Source organism: Dama dama, chromosome 30 (assembly GCF_033118175.1).
Source record: "Dama dama isolate Ldn47 chromosome 30, ASM3311817v1, whole genome shotgun sequence".
Lineage (NCBI taxonomy): Eukaryota > Metazoa > Chordata > Mammalia > Artiodactyla > Cervidae > Dama > Dama dama.
The window spans coordinates 89,829,924-89,848,390 of NC_083710.1; the positions used below are offsets into that span (position 1 = coordinate 89,829,924).

Here is an 18,467-nt window from a genome sequence, read left to right on the forward strand (position 1 = left end):
CCTGGGAGCTCACCGATCTTGATCTTCACGCTCTGGAAGACCCGGAGCCCCTCTTCCTCCACCGCCATGCTGGGTCCGCCGGGATCCGCGAGCCGAGCCCCGCGGAGCAGCCGGAGCCCGAGCGGCGGCGCAGTCCCCGCGCTCCGGGCCAGACCCCGCGCCCGCGCGCCCGCTGCGCTCCGCCTCCGGCCCCGCCCACACCCCGCCCATTGGCCGGGGAAGCTGGCGGGGGCGGGGAGGCCACGCCCCCTGCCCCGGTCGCCCAAAGCCCGCCGCGGGGCGGAGGCGTCACCGTCCGGCCATAGGCGCGATCCCAGCCGCCCATTGGTTCAGGGCGAAGAGGGCGGGGGGCCTCCGCCCACATCCCAGGCCCGAGGGGCAGGTTCTGTATCCGCGAAGCATCCCAGGGACCGCACCGGACTCCTGGCCGGGCAGGGAGGAACCGGCGGGGAGTGCGGGGTACAGGCCGGCGGCGGGAGCAGGAAGGGAGTCCATTGGGAAGCAACCGGAGGGGCGACCGGGATGGTTGCTGCAGGGGAACCAGGCCGAGCAGCCGGGTGTGCGGGGGGCGGCGAGTGCTGGGTGTGGGGACCAGGCGGGGGCGTGGGAGGGAAGACACATGCACAGGGATTTAAGAAACGCAAAGCTAAAGATGGAAAAGGAAAAGAACTCCCTGGCCCAACTCAGCCCCCTCAGTGTAGGCTCTGCAGGGGACCTGGGATCTGGAGGGGCGGGCAGTCCTGGTGAGACCCAATCCCTCCAGCTGCCAACCTGCTGGTCCCAGACCTCGGCCACCCTGGCTCCTAGCTTCTCACAAGGCCAAGTGCACTCCTGTCTGCCCTCCCTGCCCCCAGGCTACCATCCTCAGAGCATCTTCTGTGTCTACTAACTTCACATCCTCTTCCCTTCCTCTGGCTTCAGAGCGCCCAGCACCACACAAGCACATACACACACCAGAATACAAGCATAATAAAGAGAGAGGCCTGTTCTCTTTGTTACTTTTCCTCACTTCCTTAAAGAAATGTTGACGTGTGTATTGAGAAAAGTTAATGACCCTCTTCACCCAGACTACTCGAGCCTCCTTCCAGGTCCTCAGTCATCTCCTGGAGTTTATCTTCTCAAGACCTTCACAGGAGGTGTTTACTGGGGTTTAACAGGAAGGTTAGGGCAGCAGCCCCTCCTTGGTCCAACCCCCAGTGATAGCTGCTGCATCCTACTCCAGACCTTGGGGGCTCCTGCAGTAAGCCAGCCTTCTTTTGATCTGACCTGGGAGGGCTTTGCCTCCTCCCAAGTTTCTCAGAGGATCTGCTTGAGCCCCGGGAGTAGATGCCTTGATGACAAGCTGCTCGCCAATGCAGTCTTCCTTCCCTCACTCCCTCTCAGGACTCCCCTTCTGAGAACACTTCGAAAAAAGGCCTGTACACTCTGATCTCTGCTTCAGAGTCTGTTTCCAGAGAAACCAGCATAAGACAGTTGGGGCCAGGAGTGTTCTAGGAGTGGCCTCTGTGATGGGGTTTGAGAGCTGGGAGCCCCCTACCTGCCAGTGACTGGGGCCGAGCTGAGCATGGGGGGCACAGTGGATGCAGTGTTTCAGGCACTAGGGAGGTTGGGAAAAGCAGGAATCACCTGGGCTTTGGAACCAGAAGGTTCTTGCTGAGGGCAAGGTAAAGAGAAGATCACCCATTTACGGAAAATGTGACAAAAAGGTTTCTTTGTCACCATATAACTCTCCTACCGCCAGAGAACCAAAAAAAAGCTGTGGATCAGAGTGAGGACTTAATCACAAAAGTCGCGGTGCTCCAGGTCCACCTGCAGGCCCAACCCAAGGAAGGTTGCTGTGATCCAGAGGTTTGGGGGAGTGTCATCTGGATTAATGCACTCAGAACCTTGAATCCCAGCCTTCCTAAATCTTTTGCACTTGAAGAGGTGTGCCCCTTCCCCTGTCTTCCCCTGTCACAGGCGAATACACCCTCTGTGCTTGGAGATGATTGTGGGATGGTGCCTGTGCTGTGCATCCATCTCCACTCCCCAGCACAGCAGCATCTCCCAGCTGGGAAAGTGCTGGATCTGCAAACATGGGAAACATGCTGGAGGGACCAGGGGAGCAAAATCAGGAGCAGAGCCAAAGAACGCTGGACCCAGGAGAGGACTGCCATCACGGGAGACCAGGTTAGAGTCCCCTGACACAGCGTCACTGAACCATGATACAGGATTCAGCACCCTGGCCAGGACCCCAGACTGCTTGTAGCGCCTTTGCAAGCTTGTAAAGAGCAGCATCCCACATGAAGTGAAGTGGAAATGCCCAATGGTTGTGGCAGACAGCTGGGAACAGCATCCCGGTGCTTAGAGTCGTGGAACAGGAGAGGAGATAAGCTCCAGGAGCCCAGAAAACCTAGTCAGTGCCTAGGAAAGCCCAGGAGACCCTCCATTTCCAAACGCGATGAGGGCCGTGCTGGCTGTGCAGGATGGGGTGGAGGGCGGAGACGTCATTACAGGGAGCACTGGGCTCCCTAATAGCAGTGAGCATGGCGAGGCGGCAACATGATAGAGGCCAGATGGCGACTTTAACTTCAGAAGTAACTGCGGGCAGTTACTGCAGCGAGACTGCAGTGGCGGCCCTGACGTGCTGAGCTGGAAGAACCACAGTGACGGTCAGTCGGACATGGCATCAGGGGCAGGACAGAAGCCAGCCAGCCGGAGAACTACGCAGTGTACGCAACCAGATAAAGCTGAAGTCAGAGCTCGGGGGCCCAGGAAAGTTGCTTCAGTAAAATGTCACAGCCCCTTACCCAGCTTCCAGGCGTGAGCCCGTTCTTATCCCAGGGACTGCTGACTTGAGGAGAGGACTCCATCCCCCGGGACTTCCCCTAGAGGGGCCTGTGGCCATTTATGCCAGTAACTCCACTTGGAGAGGGAAACACCTAGATGTTTGAAGAGCTGCTGAGCTGGGTTCTGAGTTGAAAGATCGTCGCGCCCCTGTTAGAGTGAAGTCTGTGAGGCCCAGGATAACATGGAGCCTGGGGCCAGGAGCAGCTCGCAGCGAGCCCCCAGGCAATCATTTCCCCACACGACAGATGAGGGACTGGTAGGGATGTTTGTGACAGTTGTCAGAGCACCCACCTTGGCTCCTTGTTGTGCGGGTTAAGAGCTATCCCAGCAAGAAGGCCAAGATGGGAGATCAAAAATGATGACACATGCTGGAGGGAACACGGAGAAAAGACCTGATGGATCGTTTAGTTCACAGTCCCATGTCTGAAGTCAGACAGGTTCCAGACAATGACACTGAACTACCAAAATCTCTAGCACACGGTCACCCCACATGGTTGCAACTGCTGGGCCAGAGGTGGTGCCCAGCCAGACCTCTGAACTGTGGTGCGTGGCCTCAGGGCTGGGGAAGCCCTCTTCTGACCCCAAACAAGGGGGAGAATCAGAAGCAGGTTATATCACATGGCACAGACTCTAGCACACCCTGGACTGTCTCTGTATCCTCAGGCTTTCCTGGTCTCTGTTGTAACAGAGCCCAAAGAGATCTGGGCGGGCTGCACAGCATCAGTTTGGTTTGCCATACTGATGACATCACTTTAATCAGATCAGAGGAGCAAGAAGTTGGCAGTTCATCAGAAGATATGTGTGCTCTGAGACACATGTGCTCAGAGCGTCAGAAATAAGTTTATTGGAGATGCAGGGGTTCCCACATCCGTGGGGCCAGATGTTGTTGAGCACCTCACTTTCCATCCAAGAAGCATGGAGATGCATACACCATCCTTTCTTGACTCCTTCTCTGAGAAGACTCGCCCCCACAGACCATGCAAGTACCATGCCTCCTCAGATCTGTGTTCTGCCCAAAGGGATTGATCCTTCTTTCCTAAACTAGAATCTGTTCCCTTGTACCTGTGCTTGTAAGAGACAAGAAGACAAAGAGGGATCAAAGGGAGAAGTGATGAATCACAGAAAACACCTGTGCTCTCTTCTGTTTATGACTCACTGTTGCCATGTTCCCTCTTCCATAGAGCCCTCTATTGCACCCGACCAAAATATTTACTGCGAAGCACCAATCTATCAACAAATGGATATTTGTGTATGGCTAAAATAGCATTGTGGATCTTCCCTGTAGCTCAGACAGTGAAGAATCTGCCTGCAAGGCAGGAGACCTGAATTTGATCCCTGGGTCAGGAAGATCCTCTGGAGAAGGGAATGGCTACTCACTCTAGTATTCTTGCCTGGAGAATCCCAGGGACAGAGGAGCCTGGTGGGCCACAGTCCATGGGGTCACAAAGAGTCAGACATGACTGAGTGACTAACATACACACACACAAAATAGCATAATTAATTTATTTTCATATCTTCTCAATCTACTTTCAAAGGATTTGAAGTGACATAAAATGAATGACCAGTATATAATGCATAATTAAAAGGGTATCAAAAATGTATTGAAGGAAGAAATTGTTGTTTCTAACTTGTGTAGTGAAAGCAGCTACTGCAATGAACGTAGAGCTCAGCTCTGAGTTTCCTGACAGTCAAGGTGAAAAGGGAAAGATGGAACGCACTATCTCATGTAAGCTCTGTTACCTCATGAAAGGAAGTGTGCTCATTTTTCAGAAAAGACAACATTTTGGAGGAATTTTTAAGATAATTTTTTTCCATAAGGGATATTCAGTGAGTCAGGGAGTGACTTTCCATCTTTAACAATGGAGTTTGCTGCTTTGCTCATAACAGTGTCTGGAACATAGTAAAAGCCCAACTGGTACTTGTTGAATGACTGTAATAGTTCCTTCCACTGTCACATGAAAAAAAATTGGGAACATAATTTTTTTTCAGTTGCTCAGTCATGTCCGATTCTTTGCAATCCCATAGACTGCAGCACACCAGGCTTCTCTGTCCTTCACTATCTCCCAGAGCTTGCTGAAACTCTTGTCCATTATGTTGCTGATGCCATCCAACCATCTCATCCCCTGTCATACCCTTCTCCTTCTGCCTTCAATCTTTCCCAGCATCAGGGTCTTTTCTAATGAGTGAGCTCTTCACATCAGGTGGCCAACATCTTGGAGCTTCAACTTCAGCATCAGTCCTTCCAATGAATATTCAGGATTGATTTCCTTTAGGATTGCCTGGTTTGATCTCCTTATAGTCCAAGTGACTCTCAAGAGTCTTCTCCAACACCACAGTTCAAAAGCATCAATTCTTTGGCGCTCAGCTTTCTTATAGTCCAGATTATAGTCTAACTCTCACATCCATACATGACTACCGGAAAAACCAGAGTTTTGACTAGATGGACCTTTGTTGGCAAAGTAACGTCTCTACTTTTTAATATGTTGTCCAGGTTGGTCATAGCTTTTCTTCCAAAGAGCAAGAGTCTCTTAATTTTATGGCTGCAGTCACCATCTGCAGTGATTTTGGAGCCCAAGAAAATAAAATCTGTCACTGTTTCCATTGTTTCTCCATCTATTTGCCATGAAGTGATGGGACCCGATGCCATGACCTTAGTTTTTTGAATGTTGAGCTTTAAGCCAGCTTTTTCACTCTCCTCTTTCACTTTTATCAAGAGGCTCTTTAGTTCTTCTTTGCTTTCTGCCATAAGGGTGGTGTCATCTGCATAGCTGAGGTTATTGATGTTTCTCCCAGCAATCTTGATTCCAGCTTGTGCTTCATCTAGACTGCCATTTTGCATCATGTACTCTGCATATAAGTTAAATAAGCAGGGTGACCATATACAGCCTTGATGTACTCCTTTCCCAATTTGGAACCAGTTCATTGTCCCACGTCCAGTTCTTTTTTTTTCCATTTATTTTTATTAGTTGGAGGCTAATTGCTTTACAATATTGTAGTGGTTTTTGCCATACGTTGACATGAATCAGCCATGGATTTACATGTGTGCCCCATCCCGATCCCCCCTTCCGCCTCCCTCCCCATCCCATCCCTTTGGGTCTTGCCAGTGCACCAGCCCCGAGCACTTGTCTCATGCATCCAACCTGGGCTGGTGGTCTGTTTCACCCTTGATAGTATACTTGTTTCAATGCTATTCTCTCAGAATATCCCACTCTCGTCTTCTCCCACAGAGTCCAAAAGTTTGTTCTATACATCTGTGTCTCTTTTTCTGTTTTGCATATAGGGTTATCGTTACTTACCATCTTTTTAAATTCCATATATATGCATTAGTATACTGTATTGGTCTTTATCTTTCTGGCTTACTTCACTCTGTATAATGGGCTCCAGTTTCATCCATCTCATTAGAACTGATTCAAATGAATTCTTTTTAATGGCTGAGTAATATTCCATTGTGTATATGTACCATAACTTCCACATCCAGTCCTAACTGTTGCTTCTTGACCTGTAAACAGATTTCTCAGGAGGCAGGTCAGGTGGTCTGGTATTCCCATCTCTTGAAGAATTTTCAACAGTTTGTTGTGTTCCACATAGTCAAAGGCTTCAGTGTAATCAATAAAGCAGAAGTAGATATTTTCGTGGGATTCTCTTGCTTTTTTGATGATCCAACAGACATTGGCAATTTGATCTCTGGTTCCTCTGCCTTTTCTAAATCCAGCTTGAACATCTGGAAGTTCTCAGTTCATGTCCTGTTGAAGCCTGGCTTGGAGAATTTTGAGCATTACTTTGCTAGTGTGTGAGATAAGTGCAATTGTGCGGTAGTCTGAACATTTTTGGCATTGCCTGTCTTTGGGATTGGAATGAAAACTGACCTTTTCCAGTCCTGTGGCCACTGCTGAGCTTTCCAAATTTCATAATGTTCAGCCTAATTCTCTGGTAGTTTACTCAGGCTCTTAGGAGTCAAAGGAAGTGTCTCTGGTGGCCTGATAGGTGCAAGAGAAAGCATTTGGAGAATCCAGAGAAAAGAGGAATAACACCCTTGAATAATCTTCCTCTAGCATTTGTTGTTTGCCCCACACCAAGGAGAACAGCGTCGAGCAAAGGTGTCTGCACTGAGCTTCCTGTCAGATGCTCCAAGCCCAGGTGTCCTGAGTTGCTGGTGGAGGGGGGGCCCGGCTCGGCCGCCTGCGAGGAGAGCAGGGCTGGGCCACTGCCGGCCCGGGAGCTGCTCCTGGGAGGGGGTCCACGCTGCCTCCCATCCTGGCAGCTCGTCGCAGGGTCCAGTGCCCAAAAAGCCACAGCACCTCTGGTTGGAAGCTGGGAAAAGCCGCCGATCAGCTCTGTCCTTCTCTTCTCCCTCCGCAGTGAGCGGGAGGCCTCGCTTTGAGCCTCAGACATAAGATGGAAGTGGCCGGGGCTGCCTGTCCCTGTGGGGAGACAGCTGCCCTGGAGCCGCCTTGGTGAGCAGCTGTGGGAAACATTGCCTGTTGTGTAAAGCCAGCGAGATTTAGGGGTCACCGGGGCAGCCCAGGCCTGGCCCAGCCTCATGAGCAGAAACCCTAACAGTTTACGTGGGATGCTGTTGATCAATATCAACGCACCTGTCAATTTGAGTAACAGTAAAGTGTAACTGCAGGTATCTAATAAATTTGCCTGTTATATAGAGTTAGGTAATGCCATGATTGCGTATTACGAAGAATATTTGCTCAAGATATCTATGCTTTTATCATAAAAAAGTTTAACTTGTTATTTTTTTTACCTAATTTGCCAAATATCAAGAAATTCTTTGAGGAAACCCCTGAAATCAGCAGCTAACTAGGCCCCAAGCTTTGCCTTCTTAGCTATGGCAGGAGGGTATGAGTTTTTTTTTCCTCTAAAATCTTCATCAAAGCATCCCAGAAGAAGCTAAAAGGAGAGGTGTGGGTACCTGGCACAGACCACTTGGGGTGGAGACTTGCTGTCGATGTTTCCTCACAATAGAACCACAGCACAGGCTGCAAAGGAGAGATCCCAGGAGCTCTGGAAACCCTTGCCTCTGACCACAGACTCTTCCCATATAGAGAGCTGGGCTGCAGAAATCCAGCAATAAAGCAGCCTCAGCCCAAAATGCTCTGTAGGTTGTTAACAATCGAGCAAAACAGACTTCATCAGTGGTCAGAAGGAGCTTTTGTGAAACACTGGATTGGAAGACGCAACATCGTAGTAAAGAAACTTGAAAGGAGCAAAACGGGCACCTGCGTGCCCATTATACTTCCTTCAAGGTTTTATTGTTATTTACAGGCAGTCTCACACAGTGCTGTGCAGTTTTGCACGAGTATTTACTGTTTAGAGATTCCTTTACTGGGCACAGGGCCTGTGTCTGGAGGCCGCGGGTCCCGCGGGAAGAGCAGGAGCTACACCCATTGCCCCAGGCAGGTGGCTGCCTGCTGCCTTGGGCACCCCTTGGGCAGGCTCAGCCTGGAGAGGTGGGGGAAGCGAGCAGAGGAGGTGACCCCGGAGGTGGACATGGCCTCGAAGCTGTGATCACAGTGCCAGCACTTGGTGAAGACTGGAAGCCCGTTTCTGAGGTTGTTCTCGCTCGGTGGCCGGCCCAGCCGGAACTGCCTCTCACCCATCACAGAGGTCATCACTCCCAGCTTCAGGGCCTCAGGCGGCACAGAAGGGAGCGGACGGGGGCCACTGGCCAGATCGTGCATCCCATAGAGGCAGGGAGAGCAGGCAGGGTCAGGAGCAAGTGTGGCATCTGGGAGCATGAACCCAAGTCCGTCAACTTTGTGTGACTGTGAGGGGCGGATGCTGCTTATATTAACACGGGGCCCTGACACCCTCTTCAGTTACCTTCTATCCCTTCCAAATGGTTTGATGTGAACAGAACTCTTCTCCCCTCACTATCTCTAAGTTTTTTGGTCTGTGAAAATGGGCCAACACTGCCCTCCCAGAGAGAGGCTCTGAGGACCACGAGGGGTTTTGCTGGCGTTCGGTACTCAGGACAATTTGGCGGTTTCAGGGTGAGGGTGGGGCACTTTCCTCTCCTCCCCCACCCGCCCCAGCACCTGGGAGACACCTGCTGTCCCACAGCACCCGCACCAGACCTGGGAGACCTGGGGGAGGCGGTCAGCCGCTCCGCCCTGGGACCTCGGGTCGCAGCCCCCGCAGGTACCCGCCCCGAGGAGTCAGCTCTCCCTGCCGCGGCCTCCCAGGATGAGCCTGCATCCAGTGCAGACAAAGGCCTCGCACTCACCCCAGACCCTCCCCTGGAGGAAGAAATCTTCAGAAGACAGGACGCTCACAAAACCACACTGTTCACTGACACCCAAACCAGAGACAACCTCCACCCATCCTTCCGCGGGTGGATCTTAAACCGACACTGCTCAGCAGCAAAAAGGAGCAGATGGCTGAGCTGGTGCCAGAGCTGGGCGACCTTAAGAAGGAGGAGAGCCTGCCACACTCACCTCACGAGGCCACTCACACGACTTAAAAACAAGAAACTGTAGAGACGGAGAACCGACTGTGGTCGTCAGGGGCCAGGGAAGGGGGTGGCAGGGCTGCGCGCGTGACAAGGTAGCAGGAGGGCCCCGCACAGCCCTGGGCCTGAGCGCCAGTGAGCCCCCGAGTGCCCAGAGGTCCCCGAGGTCCCCCCTTCACTGTTCCCCCACCCCGCCAAACAGTAGAGCAGCTTCCCAAAGCAGAAGGAGGGAGAGGCCACAGGAGGAGCCGGGGACTGGCAGGGGCTTTGGGCTGAAGCTCCACGTTTGGGGGCCAGGCAGGCAGGAAGCCACATTGCTCGCAGCTGGTCTGGTCTCATAATTCCAGCTCACTTGGTGGAAAGGACTCAGAACACAATGTATGTGGCTGCCGGATGGAAGAGCTAGGAGCCCGGAGGCCAGGGCAGCAGGAACAGCACCTGACCACATTGGGCCTGAGATGACGGGGCCCCCAGCCCGGGGTCTGCACAGAGCAGCAGTGATGAGTCAGCTTCCAGGGGGTCGCTCTCACGGCCAAGTGAGGAATAGGTGTTTATGCAGGGGGATCTCAGCGACCATGCTCTACTTCACCCCCAATTCCTAACAGGTAAAATAGAAAGTTACCTTTTAAAAGTGCCTCTCCTAAGACTCACGTGTTCATTTTACAGCTAACGTCCCAGTGGAAGCGGGCCAGGCAGCACCCCAGGAGTTGGCTAATCCGTGATTGTCTGTCGGGCACCCCGAACCCCATCCACTGCTGTGTCTAAACCGTGTGCATTACATTTTATGATGGCTGGGGGGTGGGGGCTGAGGCCCAGGGGTGGTCAAATCTGTCCAGCCTCCAGAGCTAATCCACACTCTTGCCGGAGGATTCTCAGCTGGAGTCGGTGACTCACTCCCCACCAGTCACTTCCTTCCTGCTCCTGGAGGGGGCCTTCCCACAAGGAGGCGAGAATCACTGCCGCCAGCTCCCCACAGCCCGCGCAGACTGTGACCAGGTCTCCTGCTGGACCTGTGGCCTGTGCCCTGGTCCGATCTCCCCTCATACACATGTTACTCAGCCTGGAGGGAATTTAAAAGGTGGATTAACAAGAGAAATAGGATCTGTGGCGTCATCATCTTTGTTGTTGTAACTGAAGATGTTTCTGATGTGGCCACCGTTCTGACTTTCAAGGACCCAGGAGTTGAGGTTTGCTGGGCCCCATCAGGTGTCCAGATGGGAAACGGCCAGCAGGACTTCGGGACCGCCAAGCAAGCCAGCGCGCCTTGTCGGCGGGTTTCCCCGAATTCCTTTCTAGCCCTCAATGCTGAGTTTACAAAGGCAGCTGAGAAGTCCCAGGGCCAGAAGCACACACAGATCTAATTTCTTTAACTCTTAAGTGGGGTTAAGGCAAAGAGTTGAGAAAAGGAAGCAGAAACAACTGTCCCAGCTCATGATGAGAATCGAGCTTTGACCCGCTGTTTCTTGGCTTTAGCCTCAGCTGCTAGGTGTGTGTTAATTTCACATGTGTATCAGTCTCCCCATAAAATAATCAGAAATACAAAAAAAACAAAAAGATGGCTGCATGGTATTTCGAAATCTTTGTTTGAAAGGACTGGGTTTTGTTCTTCTTTTTGGAAGGGACCTTGTACTTTTGTTTCATCTTTGCTTTCACAGTATTTTGTTCTCTAAACTGGATGCCAGCATCTGCTCTATATATAGATAGACAACATTGTGTAATCACCAGCACGAGGCTCTCTCAAGACGGACTCAGATATTCAGAGGCTTTTGTACTAACAAGTTTTTACAAACTCCCGGCTTGTGCATAACACCCTTGATGGCTTGATTTCTCTTTGAGCCTTTCAGAGCCAGTCAGCAGAGCCCAGCTCAGCCCAGAACGTCAAGCGTCGCCAGCCACATCTGCCTCCTCAGCACCGTGCTGAAATGCTCAATCCCTGGTTAGGTCACCAGACTGTCTATTCAAAACTCAGAAGGCCGATGTCACAGCTGATGCCAAAGCTAACTTTTCTCCCAGAATCTTCCATGCACACCTGTCACTGAGTTTCTCAGCCACATCCCTACTGTGGCCCCAGTGGGCTGCTGGGACCCACCAAATTTCCTCTGCGGCCGTGGCAGGGGGTGCCACGCCTAGACGGCAGACAACCACATGTAGACATCAGTCACCAAAATCACTGTGACATGGGGTGACTTCTCAGGTAACAGAAATAACCTACACTAGATGATTTTTATTTTAAGCCAACTGTGAAGCAATGGGAATAGTACAAAAATTTATAGAACTATTATCTTTGCCCAACTTCCTCCTTAGGAAATAAAAACACGATTGCATCTTTGGTCACACACATTGCTAAACCATCTTACTTTCTTCTCTCCCATAGATTTTTACCAGAACTGGCAACATTGCCACGTCACCTACAAAGCACAGTGAAAGCTAAGATGTGTTTAAGTGAACAGGGGCTGAAATTCAGAGCATCATCCTTTATTCTTTTCCTTAGAAGTCTGTGCTTACCAGCCTCAGTGTGACTAGAGCCGAAAGAGTGTTCTTTTTCATCGCACACAACGATCCTGAAGTGCTTAATAACGCCAATTATACATTTCTCTTTATCACTGCTGATGGCATGATTGACCGTGCGTGCGTTGTGAGTGAGACGTCTGATTCAGCAGCTAAGTCAACTGCTGGGTTTACTCAGATTTCTGAAGGGGTGATTAGCATGTGCCACCTGCTGGAAACATCGACAATGTCCCCAAGTGACAAGGACTCCTGGAACGTGGCCTGGAGCCATTGGGCAAACCCAGGAGCCTGTCAGCACTTGTGGGGCTGCTGAGGGTCGGTGGTCAGACCACAGGTCCTCTGCTGACTGGACTTCCTCCAGATCTTCCCCAGCCACTGGGATCCTAAGGTTCCTCTGTTAAACAAGCCTCTCTGGGCCTCCACCAGACAAACCTGGGCCTCGCCTCTCCCAGAGCCAGTTCATACCATCAGCACGACCTGAGGGGCCCATTAAAAGTAGCTGCTTTTTAAAAGCAGAACCATCCTGAGGTTCTGACTCAGCAGTTCAAGGCAGGCCCAGAATTGGCCTTTCCTCTGATCCTGAAGGATGCTGCACTGTTGTTTCTGGAAAAGAGTAGCCAGCAGCCCCAGTCTGCCCTAGACAAAGGGGGTCCTTAGGACTCCAGTTAAAACTGGAGTGTCCGGGGAGCCTGTGATGGCCCTCTGCGACCCCGACCAAAGCCCCCCAGGGGTGGGGTTCTGTGACTAGCTCGCGGTGCGTTCCTGGAAGACGTCCTCCTGAGGAGTAAACACATCAGCAAGATCACAGAACAAGCCTCAAAACACCTAATCTGGATTTGTTTACAAGAAGTTTTCTCTTATAAAGAGGAACTTTGAAAGAAGTAACCATTCAAATAGGGGAAAAAACTTTCAGCCATTGTGCATCTAAACTAAAGATGAATTTTATATACTTCACTTCTTTAGGTCTCAGCTCTGAACTTTATAAAGTGTTATGTTCTTTTCTAATATAGTGCATAGGTTCATTTCCATATCTTCATTTTATGCATGAAGCAGCTTTAGCTACATCTACTAACATTCCGAAAACTAAGATCATGGCATCTGGTCCCGTCACTTCATGGGAAATAGATGGGGAAACAGTGGAAACAGCGTCAGACTTTATTTTTGGGGGGCTCCAAAATCACTACAGATGGTGATTGCAGCCATGAAATTAAAAGACGCTTACTCCTTAGAAGGAAAGTTATGACCAACCTAGATAGCATATTAAAAAGCAGAGACATTACTTTGTCAACAAAGGTCCGTCTGGTCAAGGCTATGGTGTTTCCAGTGGTCATGTATGGATGTGAGAGTTGGACTGTGAAGAAAGCTGAGCACCGAAGAATTGATGCTTTTGAACTGTGGTGTTGGAGAAGACTCTCGAGAGTCCCTTGGACTGCAAGGAGATCCAACCAGTCCATCCTAAAGGAGATCAGTCCTGGGTGTTCATTGGAAGGACTGATGCTGAAGCTGAAACTCCAATACTTTGGCCACCTCATGCGAAGAGTTAACTCATTGGAAAAGACCCTGATGCTGGGAGGGATTGGGGGCAGGAGGAGAAGGGGGCGACAGAAGATCAGATTGCTGGATGGCATCACCGACTTGATGAACTTGAGTTTGAGTAAACTCCAGGAGTTGGTGATGGACAGGGAGGCCTGGCGTGCTGCGATTCATGGGGTCGCAAAGAGTCGGACACGACTGAGCAACTGAACTGAACTAACATGTAGCAACATTTCTGTCGGTTATATAGCAACCATCAAACAGACACCTTGTGGCTTAAAGTGGCACCACCCTCTGGTTCTGGGGTTGGTGGGCAGTTCTCCTGGTGGTGGGACGGGTGCTCTAGGGTGGCCTCATTTGCCAGTGCAGGGGTGGCCTTGTTTCCCCACATTTGATCACTCATTCTCACGGCAGCAAACCAGCCTTGTTAGCTCAGCATCAAGGGGTTTCCCACAGCATGCGCAGCAAACTCCAGGATCTGTGCACATTTCAAGCCCGTGCTTGTATCCCAGTGGTCAAACCAATTTACATGGCCAAGCCTAGAATCAGCGGGGAAACGGACCTTTGACTCTTTGTCTCAGGGAGACAAAGGAGTGTGGATTATTTGCCAAAATCTGTTTCTCGTAACAAAAACTTCATTTCTTAATTGTCTTTCAAAGCAACTTGTGAGAAAGGAAAAGACTTACTACCAGAGCACTAACCGGCCAAGCGCTAACGGGGAGAGCTCTAAGCAACAGAGTGCTAACCGGCATGCCACTAACCAGCAGAGTGCTAACCAGCAGAGCACTAACTAGAAGAATGCCAGCTCACAGAGCATTAACCAGCAGAGTGCTAACCAGCGTGCCACTAACCAGCAGAGCGCTGACCAGTAGAGTGCTAACCGGCAGACCACTAACCAGCAGAACGCTAACTCACAGAGCACTAACCAGCAGAGCGCTAACCGGCAGACCACTAACCGGCAGAACGCTAACTCACAGAGCACTAACCAGCAGAGTGCTAACCGGCAGACCACTAACCGGCAGAACGCTAACTCACAGAGCACTAACCAGCAGAGCGCTAACCGGCAGACCACTAACCGGCAGAACGCTAACTCACAGAGCACTAACCAGCAGAGCGCTAACCGGCAGACCACTAACCGGCAGAACGCTAACTCACAGAGCACTAACCAGCAGAGCGCTAACCGGCAGACCACTAACCGGCAGAACGCTAACTCACAGAGCACTAACCAGCAGAGCACTAACCGGCAGAGCACTAACCGGCAGACCACTAACCGGCAGAACGCTAACTCACAGAGCACTAACCAGCAGAGCACTAACCGGCAGACCACTAACCGGCAGAACGCTAACTCACAGAGCACTAACCAGCAGAGCACTAACCGGCAGAGCACTAACCGGCAGACCACTAACCGGCAGAATGCTAACTCACAGAGCACTAACTCACAGAGCGCTAACTAGCAGAGCGCTAACCGGCAGACCACTAACCGGCAGAACGCTAACTCACAGAGCACTAACCAGCAGAGCACTAACCGGCAGACCACTAACCGGCAGAACGCTAACTCACAGAGCACTAACCAGCAGAGCACTAACCGGCAGAGCACTAACCGGCAGACCACTAACCGGCAGAACGCTAACTCACAGAGCACTAACCAGCAGAGCACTAACCGGCAGAGCACTAACCGGCAGACCACTAACCGGCAGAACGCTAACTCACAGAGCACTAACTCACAGAGCGCTAACTAGCAGAGCGCTAACCGGCAGACCACTAACCGGCAGAACGCTAACTCACAGAGCACTAACTCACAGAGCACTAACTAGCAGAGCGCTAATCGGCAGACCACTAACCGGCAGAACGCTAACTCACAGAGCACTAACTAGCAGAGCACTAACCGGCAGACCACTAACCGGCAGAATGCTAACTCACAGAGCACTAACCAGCAGAGCACTAACCGGCAGACCACTAACCGGCAGAACGCTAACTCACAGAGCACTAACCAGCAGAGCACTAACCGGCAGACCACTAACCGGCAGAACGCTAACTCACAGAGCACTATCCAGCAGAGCGCTAACCGGCAGACCACTAACCGGCAGAACGCTAACTCACAGAGCACTAACTAGCAGAGCGCTAACCGGCAGACCACTAACCGGCAGAACGCTAACTCACAGAGCACTAACCAGCAGAGCACTAACCGGCAGACCACTAACCAGCAGAACGCTAACTCACAGAGCACTAACTAGCAGAGCACTAACTAGCAGAGCACTAACTGGCAGACCACTAACCGGCAGAACGCTAACTCACAGAGCACTAACCAGCAGAGCACTAACCGGCAGACCACTAACCAGCAGAACGCTAACTCACAGAGCACTAACTAGCAGAGCACTAACTAGCAGAGCACTAACTGGCAGACCACTAACCGGCAGAACGCTAACTCACAGAGCACTAACTAGCAGAGCGCTAACCGGCAGACCACTAACCAGCAGAACGCTAACTCACAGAGCACTAACTCACAGAGCACTAACTAGCAGAGCGCTAATCGGCAGACCACTAACCGGCAGAACGCTAACTCACAGAGCACTAACTAGCAGAGCACTAACCGGCAGACCACTAACCGGCAGAATGCTAACTCACAGAGCACTAACCAGCAGAGCACTAACCGGCAGACCACTAACCGGCAGAACGCTAACTCACAGAGCACTAACCAGCAGAGCACTAACCGGCAGACCACTAACCGGCAGAACGCTAACTCACAGAGCACTATCCAGCAGAGCGCTAACAGGCAGACCATTAACCGGCAGAACGCTAACTCACAGAGCACTAACTAGCAGAGCGCTAACCGGCAGACCACTAACCGGCAGAACGCTAACTCACAGAGCACTAACCAGCAGAGCACTAACCGGCAGACCACTAACCAGCAGAACGCTAACTCACAGAGCACTAACTAGCAGAGCACTAACTAGCAGAGCACTAACTGGCAGACCACTAACCGGCAGAACGCTAACTCACAGAGCACTAACTAGCAGAGCGCTAACCGGCAGACCACTAACCGGCAGAATGCTAACTCACAGAGCACTAACTAGCAGAGCACTAACCGGCAGACCACTAACCGGCAGAACGCTAACTCACAGAGCACTAACCAGCAGAGTGCTAACCGGCAGACCACTAACCGGCAGAACGCTAACTCACAGAGCACTAACTCACAGAGCACTAACCAGCAGAGCGCTAACCGGCAGACCACTAACCGGCAGAACGCTAACTCACAGAGCACTAACCAGCAGAGCACTAACCGGCAGAACGCTAACAGAGCACTAACTCACAGAGCACTAACCAGCAGAGCACTAACCGGCAGACCACTAACCGGCAGAACGCTAACTCACAGAGCACTAACTCACAGAGCACTACCTAGCAGAGCACTAACCGGCAGACCACTAACCGGCAGAACGCTAACTCACAGAGCACTAACTAGCAGAGCGCTAACCGGCAGACCACTAACCGGCAGAACGCTAACTCACAGAGCACTAACCAGCAGAGCGCTAACCGACAGACCACTAACCGGCAGAATGCTAACTCACAGAGCACTAACCAGCAGAGCGCTAACCGGCAGACCACTAACCGGCAGAACGCTAACTCACAGAGCACTAACTAGCAGAGCGCTAACCGGCAGACCACTAACCGGCAGAATGCTAACTCACAGAGCACTAACTAGCAGAGCGCTAACCGGCAGACCACTAACCGGCAGAACGCTAACTCACAGAGCACTAACTAGCAGAGCGCTAACCGGCAGACCACTAACCGGCAGAACGCTAACTCACAGAGCACTAACCAGCAGAGCGCTAACCGGCAGACCACTAACCGGCAGAACGCTAACTCACAGAGCACTAACCAGCAGAGCACTAACCGGCAGACCACTAACCGGCAGAACGCTAACTCACAGAGCACTAACCAGCAGAGCGCTAACCGGCAGACCACTAACCGGCAGAACGCTAACTCACAGAGCACTAACTAGCAGAGCGCTAACCGGCAGACCACTAACCGGCAGAACGCTAACTCACAGAGCACTAACCAGCAGAGCACTAACCGGCAGACCACTAACCGGCAGAACGCTAACTCACAGAGCACTAACCAGCAGAGCGCTAACCGGCAGACCACTAACCGGCAGAACGCTAACTCACAGAGCACTAACTAGCAGAGCGCTAACCGGCAGACCACTAACCGGCAGAACGCTAACTCACAGAGCACTAACCAGCAGAGCACTAACCGGCAGACCACTAACCAGCAGAACGCTAACTCACAGAGCACTAACTAGCAGAGCACTAACTAGCAGAGCACTAACCGGCAGACCACTAACCGGCAGAACGCTAACTCACAGAGCACTAACTAGCAGAGCGCTAACCGGCAGACCACTAACCGGCAGAATGCTAACTCACAGAGCACTAACCAGCAGAGCACTAACCGGCAGACCACTAACCGGCAGAACGCTAACTCACAGAGCACTAACCAGCAGAGCGCTAACCGGCAGACCACTAACCGGCAGAACGCTAACTCACAGAGCACTAACTCACAGAGCACTAACCAGCAGAGCGCTAACCGGCAGACCACTAACCGGCAGAACGCTAACTCACAGAGCACTAACCAGCAGAGCACTAACCGGCAGAGCACTAACCGGCAGAACGCTAACAGAGCACTAACTCACAGAGCACTAACCAGCAGAGCACTAACCGGCAGACCACTAACCGGCAGAACGCTAACTCACAGAGCACTAACTCACAGAGCACTAACTAGCAGAGCACTAACCGGCAGACCACTAACCGGCAGAACGCTAACTCACAGAGCACTAACTAGCAGAGCACTAACCGGCAGACCACTAACCGGCAGAACGCTAACTCACAGAGCACTAACCAGGAGAGCACTAACCGGCAGACCACTAACCGGCAGAACGCTAACTCACAGAGCACTAACTCACAGAGCACTAACCGGCAGACCACTAACCGGCAGAACGCTAACTCACAGAGCACTAACCAGCAGAGCACTAACTAGCAGAGCGCTAACCGGCAGACCACTAACCGGCAGAACGCTAACTCACAGAGCACTAACCAGCAGAGCACTAACCGGCAGACCACTAACCGGCAGAACGCTAACTCAC

General features: G+C 51.8%; 1 protein-coding gene across 2 annotated transcripts in view; it reads right to left on the bottom strand.

The window, feature by feature from the left end:
* The window catches only part of RASA3 (RAS p21 protein activator 3), an 81,408-nt gene extending 81,250 nt beyond the window's left edge, over positions 1-158 (bottom strand). The window contains exon 1 of one of the 2 annotated variants that reach the window (XM_061133646.1): positions 14-158. In XM_061133646.1, the coding sequence (XP_060989629.1) occupies positions 14-68 (55 nt within the window). In that variant the 5' untranslated portion in view covers positions 69-158. The remainder of the gene's footprint in view (positions 1-13) is intronic. The other variant, XM_061133647.1, reaches the window with a different exon arrangement.
* Positions 159-18,467: the final 18,309 nt, after the last annotated feature.